Source organism: Ovis canadensis, chromosome 2 (genome assembly GCF_042477335.2).
Source record: "Ovis canadensis isolate MfBH-ARS-UI-01 breed Bighorn chromosome 2, ARS-UI_OviCan_v2, whole genome shotgun sequence".
Lineage (NCBI taxonomy): Eukaryota > Metazoa > Chordata > Mammalia > Artiodactyla > Bovidae > Ovis > Ovis canadensis.
In genome coordinates, this window is record NC_091246.1 from 103,764,163 (window position 1) to 103,778,008 (window position 13,846).

The following is a 13,846-nucleotide window of genomic DNA, read 5'->3' on the forward strand; positions in this document are numbered from 1 at the left end:
CTCACAAGACACAAGAGAAGACTCTACACATGGACATCACCAGATGGTCAACACCGAAATCACATTGACTATATTCTTTGCAGCCAAAGATGGAAAAGCTCTATACAGTCAGCAAAAGCAAGACCAGGAGCTGACTGTGGCTCAGATCATGAACTCCTTATTGCCAAATTTAGACTTAAATTGAAGAAAGTAGGGAAAACCGCTAGACCATTCAGGTATGACCTAAAGCAAATCCCCTATGATTATACAGTGGAAGTAGAAATAGATTTAAGAGCCTAGATCTGATAGATAGAGTCATGATGAACTATGGAATGAGGTTCATGACATTGTACAGGAGACAGGGATCAAGACCATCCCCATGGAAAAGAAATGCAAAAAAGCAAAATGGCTGTCTGTGGAGGCCTTACAAATAGCTGTGAAAAGAAGAGAAGCGAAAAGCAAAGGAGAAAAGGAAAGATATAAAAGCATCTAAATGCAGAGTTCCAAAGAATAGCAAGGAGAGAAAAGAAAGCCTTCCTCAGCGATCAATGCAAAGAAATAGAGGAAAACAACAGAATGGGAAAGACTAGAGATCTCTTCAAGACAATTAGAGATACCAAGGGAACATTTCATGCAACGATGGACTCGATAAAGGACAGAAATGGTATGGACCTAATAGAAGCAGAAGATGTTAAGAAGAGGTGGCAAGAATACACAGAGGAACTGTACAAAAAAGATCTTCACGACCCAGATAATCATGATGGTATGATCACTCACCTAGAGCCAGACATCCTGGAATGTGAAGTCAAGTGGGCCTTAGCAAGCATCACTATGAATAAAGCTAGTGGAGGTGATGGAATTCCACTTGAGCTATTTCAAATCCTGAAAGATGGTGCTGTGAAAGTGCTGCACTCACTATGCCAGCAAATTTGGAAAACTCAGCAGTGGCCACACGACTGGAAAAGGTCAGTTTACATTCCAATCCCAAAGAAAGGTAATGCCAAAGAATGCTCAAACGACCACACAATTGCACTCATCTCACACGTTAGTAAAGTAATGCTCAAAATTCTCCAAGCCAGGCTTCAGCAATACGTGAACCGTGAAGTCCCTGATGTTCAAGCTGGTTTTAGAAAAGGCAGAGGAACTAGAGATCAAATTGCCAGCATCCGCTGGATCATGGAAAAAGCAAGAGAGTTCCAGAAAAACATCTATTTCTGCTTTATTGACTATGCCAAAGCCTTTGACTGTGTGGATCACAATAAACTGTGGAAAATTCTTCAAGAGATGGAAATACCAGACCACCTGACCTGCCTCTTGAGAAATCTGTACACAGGTCAGGAAGCAACAGTCAGAACTGGACATGGAACAACAGACTGGTTCCAAATAGGAAAAGGAGTACGCCAAGGCTGTATATTGTCACCCTGCTTATTTAACTTCTATGCAGAGTACATCATGAGAAACGCTGGGCTGGAAGAAACACAAGCTGGAATCAAGATTGCTGGGAGAAATATCAATAACCTCTGATATGCAGATGATACTACCCTTATGGCAGAAAGTGAAGAGGAACTAAAAAGCCTCTTGATGAAAGTGAAAGAAAGAGGAGAGTGAAAAAGTTGGCTTAAAGCTCAACATTCAGAAAGCTAAGATCATGGCATCTGGTCCCATCACTTCATGGCAGATAGATGGGGAAACAGGGGAAACAGTGTCAGACTTTATTTTTGGGGGCTACAAAATCACTGCAGATGGTGATTGCAGCCATGAAATTAAAGGACACTTACCCCTTGGAAGAAAAGTTATGACCAACCTAGATAGCATATTCAAAAGCAGAGACATTACTTTGCCGACTAAGGTCTGTCTAGTCAAGGCTATGGTTTTTCCAGTAGTCATGTATGGATGTGAGAAGTTGGACTGTGAAGATGGTCAAGTGCCGAAGAATTGATGCTTTTGAAATGTGGTGTTGGAGAAGACTCATGAAAGTCCCTTGGACTGCAAGGAGATCCAACCAGTCCATTCTGAAGGAGATCAGCCCTGGGATTTCTTTGGAAGGAATGATGCTAAAGCTGAAACTCCAGTACTTTGGCCACCTCATGCGAAGACTTGACTCATTGGAAAAGACTCTGATGCTGGGAGGGATTGGGGGCAGGAGGAGAAGGGGACGACCGAGGATGAGATGGCTGGATGGCATCACTGACTCGATGGACTTGAGTCTGAGTGAACTTCGGGAGTTGGTGATGGACAGGGAGGCCTGGCGTGCTGCGATTCATGGGGTCGCAAAGAGTCGGACACGACTGAGCGACTGAACTGAACACATTTTTGTACCCACTATTTAGCAATAATTTCTATGGAAAAAAAGGGTGCCATTAAAAAATGTTATAGTCAAAAAAATATGTATACAAAAATGTTTTTAGTAGTTTTAAAAACAGGTAAAGTAACTAAATAAACAACCTAAGGTCTTTAAACATAACATATTGTCTAGAAAAACAGTGAAGGGTAGAATGAACATGGTATGCAATTCATTTTCTCTTTATGTTTCATTTTCCCGTTTTCCGACTTTGAAATGCATTACTTTTATAGTCAGGAAATAGTGCGAGAGGCATGACTACATGCATTCATTCAAAATATATTTATAAAAACTTACTCTTGATTAAAATAGGCAAAGTAGAAGGATATGGCAATAAATAACCCTTGGGTCTGAGGAGCTTGCACTGCAGGACAGGGAGACAGTAAACAGCAATTACAACAGAATAAAACAAACGCTAAGACAGGGAGTGCACAGGTATTATGGCTCATACAGGAAGGGCACTTGAGACAGGGCGCAGGGGCGTGAGAAAGCAGGAACACAGAACAGGAACACGAGGTGAAGACAGAGGGTGACTTTCCAGAGAGAGGGACAGGGAACGGCCTCATCACTTAGTGACGTGTTGAAGGGGGAAAGAGGTATTCATCTTCACGTGTTCATTCATGAGTCTTGATTTACGTGTCAAGCACTCAGAGGGTGGTGATACTGACCACGAGCAAAGTGTGCCTGTCATCCTGACAGGGTAGGGAAAACTGATCAAGTAGTCACACACAGAGAGAACAAGCTGTGACTAATGATGAGGCAGTGCCACACAAAGCGCCACAAAGTCTCCTAACACGAGAGTGATCTAGGCAGCATCAGCACCCGTCGAGTCTGCTGATGGAGCTGAGATCTGGATACTGGGAAGTCAAGGGGAAACTGGGTCAAGGGGCAAGTGTGTGTGTGTTGATTTGTCCCTCATTGTGTCTGATTCTTTTGTGATCCTATGGACTGTAGCCCGCCAGGCTCCTCTGTCCATAGGATTTCCCAGGCCAGAATACTGAAGTGGGTTGCCATTTCCTCCTCCAGGGGATCCTCCCAACCCAGGGATTGAATCCGTACCTCCTGTGCTGATAGGAGGGTTCTTCTTCATCACTGAGCCATCTGTAGTGGGATCAAGGGGCAGGGTTTGGAGGGAACAGAGCAAGAAGATAGTTGCAAAGCCCAATCACTCTCACCAGCCTTCAGTATGGACGTCTTAAAAAAGGTTATTCAAATGAAATTTCATGGCGAGTCCCATATACACTACCCTCCCCCTCAGCCAACGAAAACGCCATCTCTCTGTCCTTCCCATGTAGCAAGGGGTATCAGAAATGATTTCAGAGAGGAGCTCCTGCTTAGTTGGTAGGCTAAGGCAGAGGTGGGATGGGGGAAAGATGGAGAGCCCTCTTGGCGGAAGGAGCAATCTGTGTAGACGGCTCCCAGGCAGGAGCGAAGGCTTTGAAACTGGAGGAATACAAAGAGCAGGAGGCTAGAAGGGCCTGAAATGTACCAAGAGGAACTTGGTACTTAGCCTAAAGCAATGAAAAATCCAGTGAAGGATCTCAAACAGATGAGAGACGAGATTAGATCAGTCTTTCTATTAATAAAAGGTGACTCCGGAGAAAACTGACATCAAGTGCCCTCTGATAACGTGCCACAATTTGTGTGGTAATCCTACCAAAAACAGGAACCCCAACCTCATTGTGAAGAATCATGCTGCTGCTGCTGCTAAGTCACTTCAGTCATGTCCGACTCTGTGCGACCCCATAGACGGCAGCCCACCAGGCTCCCCCATCCCTGGGAGTCTCCAGGCAAGAACACTGGAGTGGGTTGCCATTTCCTTCTCCAATGCGTGAAAGTGAAAAGTGAAAGTAAAGTCACCCAGTCATATCCGACTCTTAGCGACCCCATGGACTATAGCCTACAAGGCTCCTCCATCCATGGGATTTTCCAGGCATGAGTACTGGAGTGGGGTGCATTGCCTTCTCCAGAAGAATCATGAGACAAACCCAAATTGAAAGATGCTACATACAATAATTGGCATGTACTCCTAAAAATGGCAAGGTCATCAAAGACACAGAGCTGTGAAACTCTTCCAGATTGAAGATTAAAGACATGACTGAATGCAATGTGTCATCCGGATTGAACCCTGGACCAGTAAGTTGCTTTTCTTTTTTTGCTATAAAAGGCATTACAGAGAAATATGAGCTGGTATAGCTTGGGAAATATAAATAAGGTGCCAAGTTGCTTCTGCCACGTCCGACTCTTTGCGACCCCATGGACGGTAGACCGCAAGGCTCTTCTGTCCACTGGATTTCCCAGGCAAGAAAACTGGAGTGGGTTGCCATGCCCTTCTCCAGGGCATCTTCCTGACCCAGAGATTGAACCACGTTTCTGCTTTTTTTCCCTTTCTAAAATTTTTATTTTTTTTTAATTTATTTTAATTGGATGCCAATTACAATACTGTGGTGGTTTTTGCCATACGTTGACATCAATCAGCCACGGGTGGACATGCGTTCCCCATCCTGACCCTCCCTCCCACCTCCCTCCCCATCCCATCCCTCAGGGTCACCCCAGTGCACCAGCCCCGAGCACCCTGTCTCATGCATCGAACCTGGACTGGCGATCTTTCTCACATATGGTAATAAACATGTTTCAGTGTTATTCTCTCAAGTCATCCCACCCTCACCTTCTCCCACAGAGTCCAAAAGACTGTTCTTTACTTCTAGGTCTCTTTTGCTGTCTCGCCTATAGGGTCATTGTTACCATCTTTCTAAATTCCATATATATGCTTCAATATACTGTATTGGTGTTTTTCTTTCTGACTTACTTTGCTCTGTATAATTGGCTCCAGTTTCATCCACCTCATTAGAACTGATTCAAATGCATTCTTTTTAGTAGGTGATTAATATTCCATTGTGTATATGTACCACAGCTTTCTTATCCATGCGTCTGCTGATGGACATCTAGGTTGCTTCCATGTCCTGGCTATTGTAAACAGTGCTGTGATGAACATTGGGGTACACGTGTCTCTTTCAGTTCTGGTTTCCTTGGTGTGTATGCCCAGCAGTGGTATTGCTGGGTCGTATGGCAGTTCTATTTCCAGTTTTTTAAGGAATGTCCACACTGTTCTCCACAGTGGCTGTACTAGTTTGCATTCCCATCCACAGTGTAAGAGGTGAACTCCACTTCTTACGTCTGCTGCATTAGCAGGCGGGTTTTTTACAACCAGTGCCATCTGGGAAGCCCAATATAGCTCAGATTCTAGGATGATATCAATGTAAGTTTCTGGATTTTGATTATCGTGCTGCAGTTATGTAAGAGAATGTCCTCGTATAAAACATGAACTTGAGTATTTAAGGGGCAAAGAAGCATCATGTCTGTATCTTTCAAATGGGTCAGAAGCAACTATATGTGTATGTATTAAGAGGAAGTGATAAAGTAAATGTGATAAAATGTCAATAACTGGTAACAATAATTGGGAATTGTTTGTACTATTCTCGCAACTTTTCCATAAATGTGAAGTAACTCCAAAATAAAACATTACACAAAAAGACGACTCTGGATTCAGACAGAGGCAAGGACAGAAGAGAAGACACTGGTTAGAAGGCTTCAGCAGTAATGCATGTAAAGGAGGGTGATGACCACCACAGCAGCACTTATGAGAAGCGACAGGATTCTAGCACTATCTAGGAGGTAAAAAATGACAAGGCTCAATAAAAGACTTGGCTTCTCTGGTGGCTCAGTAGTAAAGAACCCACCTGCCAGTGCAGGAGACTTGGGTTAAATCCCTGGGTCAGGAAGATTCTCTGGAGGAGGAAATGGCATCCCCACTCTAGTATTCTTGTCTGGGAAACCCCATGGTCAGAGAAGCCTGCCCCAAAGAGTTCATGGGGTCGCAAAAGTCAGACATGACTTAGTGACTATATAACAACAGCAACGACAAATGAAAGACTGGGTGCAGGAAGGGAGAAAGGGGGCATCTAGGGGAACTCCCAGTTCTCTGGCCTTTCTATCAGGATGCCCTTTCCCAAGACAGGGTAGCAACGGGCAGGACCCGGTCTGGGAGGGTTGGTTCTCCTCTTCTGGACCAAGTCTAATGACGATCTCAGCTTGGGGCATGTTGAGTTTTGAAGCGCTTTCAAAGGTACATCCAAAGACAGAAGCCGAGTGGGCATTTTGGATTTATGAATGTGGAACTCAGAAGAGCATTATTAACTGAAAAATATACATTTGTAAGTGACTGTCTGGATGGTTATCGAGGCCCTGAGCATTTATTAAATTCCCTTGGTGGAGGCTCTGTGGCTAAGTACTGAGTACTTTAGAATTCTGATGTGTGATGGCTAGATGGAGGAAACTGAATCCCCAAAGGAGATAGGAGAGGAAGAGTCAGAGAAGTAAAGAAAACCAGAATGGCATGATCATGGAGGAGAGTGATGCCAAATGGCCAAGGAGAATGAGGGTGACAACTGAGTATCATAGCTAATGACATGGAAGTCATCTGTGATTTTACTGAGAGATATCCTGGTGGGTTGTGTGGGCAAAGCAGATGGGAGAGGAGCAGGAATGCTGAAGGGGACAGTGGAGTTGAGAGAAGGTTAGAAAGATATTTAAAAGAAAATTTTAAGTTAGAAGTGATTGAGCATAATTAACTGGGAATAAGTCAAGATGGAAAGATTCAAGATAAAGGAAAGATTATAAAAGTGAAACGACTCAGAGGTGAGAAGGGCTGAAAACCAGAGAAGATAAAGTGATTCATTCATTATCACAAATATTTACTGAGCAGCTACTGCATACCAGGAACTATTTTAGGCACTGGGGATACAAACAAAAGAGAGCAAACAAAATCTCTGCCCTTATAAAACTTACCTTTCATAGAGAAGAAAGACAATATATAAAGCAAATATGTCTGTATGATATAACGAGAAGTGTTCTGAAGACAGACAAAGCAGGACAAAGAGGTAGGGGGGGACCGGGGATACTATTAATACTTCAGCCAAGTAGACTGCCAAGATTTTGAGTAAATGAAGACACTTTTTTTGAGGAAATGCCATGGGCGGCTAATCATCCCATTAGTATAATGTCCCTCAGAGAGAAAAACAATGACAAGAAGAGAGAGTAGAAGCAGATTTTCTATCTACTTGAGAACACAGAACTAGTTAAAGACAGGAATGAACAGGACAGGGAAAAAACATGTAGTGAGGACTGTCTGTACGACCCAGGTTTGAATACCTAGATGACTCATGACCCTGCAAAGCATGTGGGTGCCCTTTTGGGAACCCTCAGCATACCCCGCTTTTTGTCTTTAGTATTTATCACAAATATATAGACAGTCGTTTTTGTAACACAAGTATAACTAAATCTTCAGCAGCGTAATTCTTTCTCTCCTGAAGGACTACAAATTCCGTGAGGAAAGAAGAGCTGTCCCATTCTTGTCTGTGTCCTGTGGTCCAGGACACTGAAGATTTTTAACATCAAGGGAATGAACATTTTAATCATTGGAAGGAAACAGACAAGGATATTCAGTTTAGTTCAGTTCAGTCACTCAGTCACGTCTGACTCTTTGTGACCCCATGAGTCGCAGCATCCCAGGCCTCCTTGTCCATCACCAACTCCCAGAGTTCACCCAAACTCATGTCCACTGAGTCAGTGATGCCATCCAGCATCTCATCCTCTGTCGTCCCCTTTTCCTCCTGCCCCCAATCCCTCTCAGCATCAGAGTCTTTTCCAATGAGTCAAGTCTTCGCATGAGGTGGCCAAAGTACTGGAGTTTCAGTTTTAGCATCAGTCTTTCCAAAGAACACCCAGGGCTGATCTCCTTTAGAATGGACTGGTTGGATCTCCTTATGTTAGGCTATTTTAATAAGGAAAAACTTGTTCATCAATTTTGTCAAGAAATATATGTGACACCTACAGTTCCTGAATCAACTCTGAATACACTTCTTTTCTCTTTTGGATGATATCAGTTCAGTTCCATTCAGTCGCTCAGTCGTGTCCGACTCTTTGCGACCCCATGAATCGCAGCACGCCAGGCCTCCCTGTCCATCACCATCTCCTGGAGTTTACTCAGACTCACGTCCATCGAGTCAGTGATGCCATCCAGCTATCTCATCCTCTGTTGTCCCCTTCTCCTCCTGCCCCCAATCCCTCCCAGCATCAAAGTCTTTTCCAATGAGTCAACTCTTCACATGAGGTGGCCAAAGTACTGGAGTTTCAGCTTTAGCATAATTTCTTCCAAAGAAATCCCAGGGCTGATCTCCTTCAGAATGGACGGGTTGGATCTCCTTGCAGTCCAAGGGACGCTCAAGAGTCTTCTCCAATACCACAGTTCAAAAGCATCAATTCTTCGGCGCTCAGCTTTCTTCACAGTCAAACTCTCACATCCATACATGACCACTGGAAAAACCATAGCCTTAACTAGATGGACTTTAGTCGGCAAAGTAATGTCTCTGCTTTTGAATATACTATCTAGGTTGTTCATAACTTTTCTTCCAAGGAGTAAGCGTCTTTTAATTTCATGGCTGCAATCACCATCTGCAGTGATTTTGGAGCCCCCCAAAAATAAAGTCTGACACTGTTTCTACTGTTTCCCAATCTATTTCCCATAAAGTGATGGGACCGGATGCCATGATCTTTGTTTTCTGAATGTTGAGCTTTAAGCCAGCTTTTTCACTCTCCTCTTTCATTTTCATCAAGAGGCTTTTTAGTTCCTCTTCACTTTCTGCCATAAGGGTGGTGTCATCTGCATATCTGAGGTTATTGATATTTCTCCCGGCAGTCTTGATTCCAGCTTGTGTTTCTTCCAGTCCAGCGTTTATCATGATGTACTCTGCATATAAGTTAAATAAGCAGGATGACAATATACAGCCTTGATGTACTCCTTTTCCTATTTGGAACCAGTCTGTTGTTCCATGTCCAGTTCTAACTGTTGCTTCCTGACCTGCATACAGATTTCTCAAGAGGCAGGTCAGGTGGTCTGGTATTTCCATCTCTTGAAGAATTTTCCACAGTTTATTGTGATCCACACAGTCAAAGGCTTTGGCATAGTCAATAAAGCAGAAATAGATGTTTTTCTGGAACTCTCTCGCTTTTTCCATGATCCAGCAGATGCTGGCAATTTGATCTCTGGTTCCTCTGCCTTTTCTAAAACCAGCTTGAACATCAGGGAGTTCACGGTTCACGTATTGCTGAAGCCTGGCTTGGAGAATTTTGAGCATTACTTTACTAGGGTGTGAGATGAGTGCAATTGTGCGGTAGTTTGAGCATTCTTTGGCATTGCCTCTCTTTGGAATTGGAATGAAAACTGACCTTTTCCAGTCCTGTGGCCACTGCTGAGTTTTCCAAATTTGCTGGCATAGTGAGTGCAGCACTTTCACAGCATCATCTTTCAGGATTTGAAACAGCTCAACTGGAATTCCATCACCTCCACTAGCTTTGTTCGTAGTGATGCTTTTGAAGGCCCACTTGACTTCACATTCCAAGATGTCTGGCTCTAGATTAGTGATCATACCATCATGATTATCTGGGTCATGAAGATCTTGTTTGTACGGTTCTTCCGTGTATTCTTGCCACCTCTTCTTAACATCTTCTGCTTCTGTTAGGTCCTAACATGTCTGTCCTTTATCGAGTCCATCTTTGCACGAAATGTTCCCTTGGTATCTCTAATTTTCTTGAAGAGATCTCTAGTCTTTCCCATTCTGTTCTTTTCCTCTATTTCTTTGCATTGATCGCTGAGGAAGGCTTTCTTTTCTCTCCTTGCTATTCTTTGGAACTCTGCATTCAGATGCTTACATCTTTTCTTTTCTCCTTTGCTTTTCGCCTCTCTTCTTTTCACAGCTATTTGTAAGGCCTCCCCAGACGGATGGTAAATGTATTTCTAAGTGATGGGTGTGATTATAACTGAATTTTATCAGTTATGCATAAAATGTAATCTGGAATTGCCTTTGATCTTGTCCCCATCACCTTACCTTATGCCTCTGGTGTTGTTTAGTCTCTCAGTCACGTCTGACTCTTTGTAACCTCATGGATTGTGGTCTGCCAGGTTCCTCTGTCCATGGGATTTCCCAGTGGGTTGCTATTTCCTATGCCAGGGGATCTTCCTGACCCAGGGATTGAACCTGCATTTCCTGCATTGGCAAGTGGATTCTTTACCACCTAGTCACCACTGTATGCCTTATATCAGAGAAAAGTCAACCTTTCATTTTTAATTATACCTTTTGTAGAAGGTTCATGGGGTTAACATTATGAATAATCACTGAACACAGTGAATTCTTCAGCAGTGAATGAGAACACATGAGATGGTTTACCTAGCTTGTTAAGGTTTTAAGTTCTTAAATCTTCTTGAGATAGCTTCTCTGTTTCCCTTCCTCCATGCAGTATCACTTTTTGCTACTGGGAGTATACCTGCTTCTAAAAAGCAGCAAGTTGGAAAACTGATCTCTTAGACAAGGTCTTCGTAAGAGTGAATAGTGCTGCCTGTAGGCTTGGGGTAATCTGTCTGCTTTAAGACAAGGACTTTGGCTTCATATGTGATTCTGTGTCTCTACAGATGATCAGTATCAGATATTGCTGCTGCTGCTGCTAAGTCACTTCAGTCATGTCCGAGTCTGTATGACCGCATAGATGGCAGCCCACTAGTCTCCTCTGTCCCCGGGATACTCCAGTCAAGAACACTGGAGTGGGTTGCCAGTTCCTTCTCCAATGGATGAAAGTGAAAAGTGAAAATGAAGTCGCTCAGTTGTGTCCGACTCTTCACGACCTCAGGGACTGTAGCCTACCAGGCTCCTCCATCCATGGGATTTTCCAGGCAAGAGTACTGGAGTGGGTTGCCATTGCCTTCTCCAGTATCAGATACTAACATATATCTAATACATAGATACCTACCAAAAACAAATGTCAGGCTTTATGATGTCAAGTCCTTGCAAATGATTCTAAAATTCAATTCTTGGGCCTTATCAGTTGACCATTTATCCGCTCCTACATGAATTAGCAAGAAAGATGAAATATACATGACCTCACTTGCACTAAGCAGTTGCAGGAACATTGTACAGAAGCTCAGAAGAAGTTGTAATAAAGAAGTCAATCAATAAATCAATACAACACTTTCCATCAACCGAGCCAAAGAATATTATTTCAAGAATGTTTTTAAGGGAACAAAGTAAACTCTGGACAACACAAAGGGCACTGCAATCTTGATGCTACTGGGGACCATTTTTCAGCCAACTGAAGCTCAGTCTATTTCAGATGCATCAGTACATACCTTTGAACAAGTGGCAAAGGAAGGAAGTTGAGGGTGGAAGTCATGTCCAGTCCACAGTCCAACATAATGGTGGTTGATTTGAATTTGAGCACATTGCATGGTAAGGTCGGGTGCCCTGACAGGCAATACTGAAAAGATTAAAAAAAAAAAAAAAAAAAAAAAACTTTTGTCAGTAATCAGTTACAGAAGAAGTCTCAAAAACACAGTGAATTAAATAAAGCTAACCATCTTCTCTCATTACAACAGGGTGTAAATTCAGCTAACTTTCTATGTGGTTTCCTCCTTTTCACAGCTCCAGATACCACTTCCCCTCACATTCAGCATTCTCTACCTCGGATCCTATCCAGTTCTTTGTAGGGTGCCAGTTTACATCTCAGGAAAGCAGAGTTTTGGAAGGGCCGAGGTTATTCCAAATAGATGGTTTCCAGGCTGTAGTTTTCTGCTCCATTCTCACATGACACATTCAAATTCCCCCTATCCCATCATACCTAAGTACTGTGTGAAAGTGAAATAAAGTCAAAGTCGCTCAGTCCTGTCCACTGTGTAAAGTCAAATTAATTTCTAAGCTGTAATCTCAAACTGTGCTACTGGTTAAGTTTTCTCCTCTGTAAGTCAGTCAGGTGACTTTCCTTTAGGAGTAAACACTGGGGAAAGGTAAACAAACAAGCCTTAGGGTAAGGGCTCCTAATGGCTCAGCCTTGTCAGGACAAATGACCTCCCTGATGTGCAGATACCAGGCGGGAGTGAGGAACACCAACTCCCAACAAATCAGGAGCCTCCTGCTTGTGGCAGCAGACCTCAGAGGTCAAAGGGACCCGAGCCACCAAGGTGACAGGGCAAACCAACAGGCCGACTTCAAACACTCTTCGCGTCTTCCTCAATGGAGTGGAGATGATAGATACACCACACTGAGAATTATTTATATGGGATGGACTCTGCGTCACCTTTTATAACTTGACTGCTGCTCTGAAGAAAAAAATGAAAGAAGAGAAAAAAGACCTTTTCTCTCACTTTTTAAGTCATCTCATAGAAGCCTCTCTTGAACAGCAAAGTCCAGAAAATGGAAGGATCAATGTTCCTTATCTCTGGACAGACACATTCTTTCTTTCTGATTTAAGTAAAAATCAGGGTAAAGTGGAACTTCCCAGGTGTCGCAGTGGTAAAGAATCTACCTGCCAATGCAGGAGACACAGTTTCAATCCCTAGGTTCAGGAAGATGCCCTGGAGAAGGAAATGGCAACCTGCTCCGGTATTCTTGCCTGGAGAATCCCATGGACAGAGGAGCCTGGTGAGTTACAGTCCATGGGGCTGCCGAGAGCCGGACATGACTGAGGACCCACACACATACAGGGTAATGCAGCATCAGTGCTGGCCCCCACGTGACCGCCAGAGCTCCGGCTAAGCCGTCACAGCTACTGGTTGCTCGGTTGCTTCCATCACTGGATACATTTCCTACTTTTCTCCAGAAGACAGCACAGGAACTGATGAGTTTTTAAAACTGCAGTTTCTAAAACTGATAAGCCCGAGAACCAAGGAATTTGGGGTATTTTGTAAGCTTCTTTTCTGGCCACGCTGTGTGGCTTCCAGATTTTAGTCCCCCAACCAGGGATCGAGCCCAGGTCCCTTGTAGTGGAAGTGCAGAGTCCTATCTACTGGACTGCCAGGGAAGTCCCTTGCAAGCTTCTTCATTCCAAGTTTATTTATATAAGATAATTTTTCATTGTATAATTCACAACGCATGGCCTAAAATAGTACAGGTTACTTACAATAAAAACAGTAGCAAGAAAGTACTAAAAAAGTCCAGGAAGCATGATTTGGGTAATTATACTTTACCTGTGAGTTCACTCTTTAAGAGCAATCAGAACTACAGAATATATTTTCCAACTAATCAAGGCAGAGCTATCCACCCCTGCCCTTTCTCCATCTGTTACCTATTGCCAGCTTGGTCTTCATACTTATTTAGGAATCATGTATTTGTTAAAGATAAACTATCTCAAAATGAACACAGAGGAACCTATTACACCTGCCCCAAAACAGGGGCAGGGATTCTTATAAGAGTTCGCCTATAAAAAAACAACAGATACTCAGAAGAAGCTAAACAGAAAAGAATTGGAATGTATCTAATGATTATTTCTGGGTAAAAGATTAGTGTAATTTTCTTCTTTCAGCTTTTTGCATCTTCTCAATGTTTGACTACCAGCATTTACCATACTTTTATAATCAGAAAAAAATATATAACTAAAACAAAGCTGAAAATTTAGCCAGCCACATCGAATGACAAAATCTTT

At 43.1% G+C, this 13,846-nt stretch overlaps 1 protein-coding gene across 2 annotated transcripts in view; it reads right to left on the reverse strand.

Annotated features, from left to right (window-relative positions):
* Positions 1-13,846, reverse strand: part of INTS9 (integrator complex subunit 9) — a 144,164-nt gene that overhangs the window by 93,004 nt on the left and 37,314 nt on the right. For both annotated transcript variants that reach the window (XM_069576706.1, XM_069576707.1), the window contains exon 2: positions 11,559-11,686. In XM_069576706.1, the coding sequence (XP_069432807.1) occupies positions 11,559-11,686 (128 nt within the window). The remainder of the gene's footprint in view (positions 1-11,558; positions 11,687-13,846) is intronic.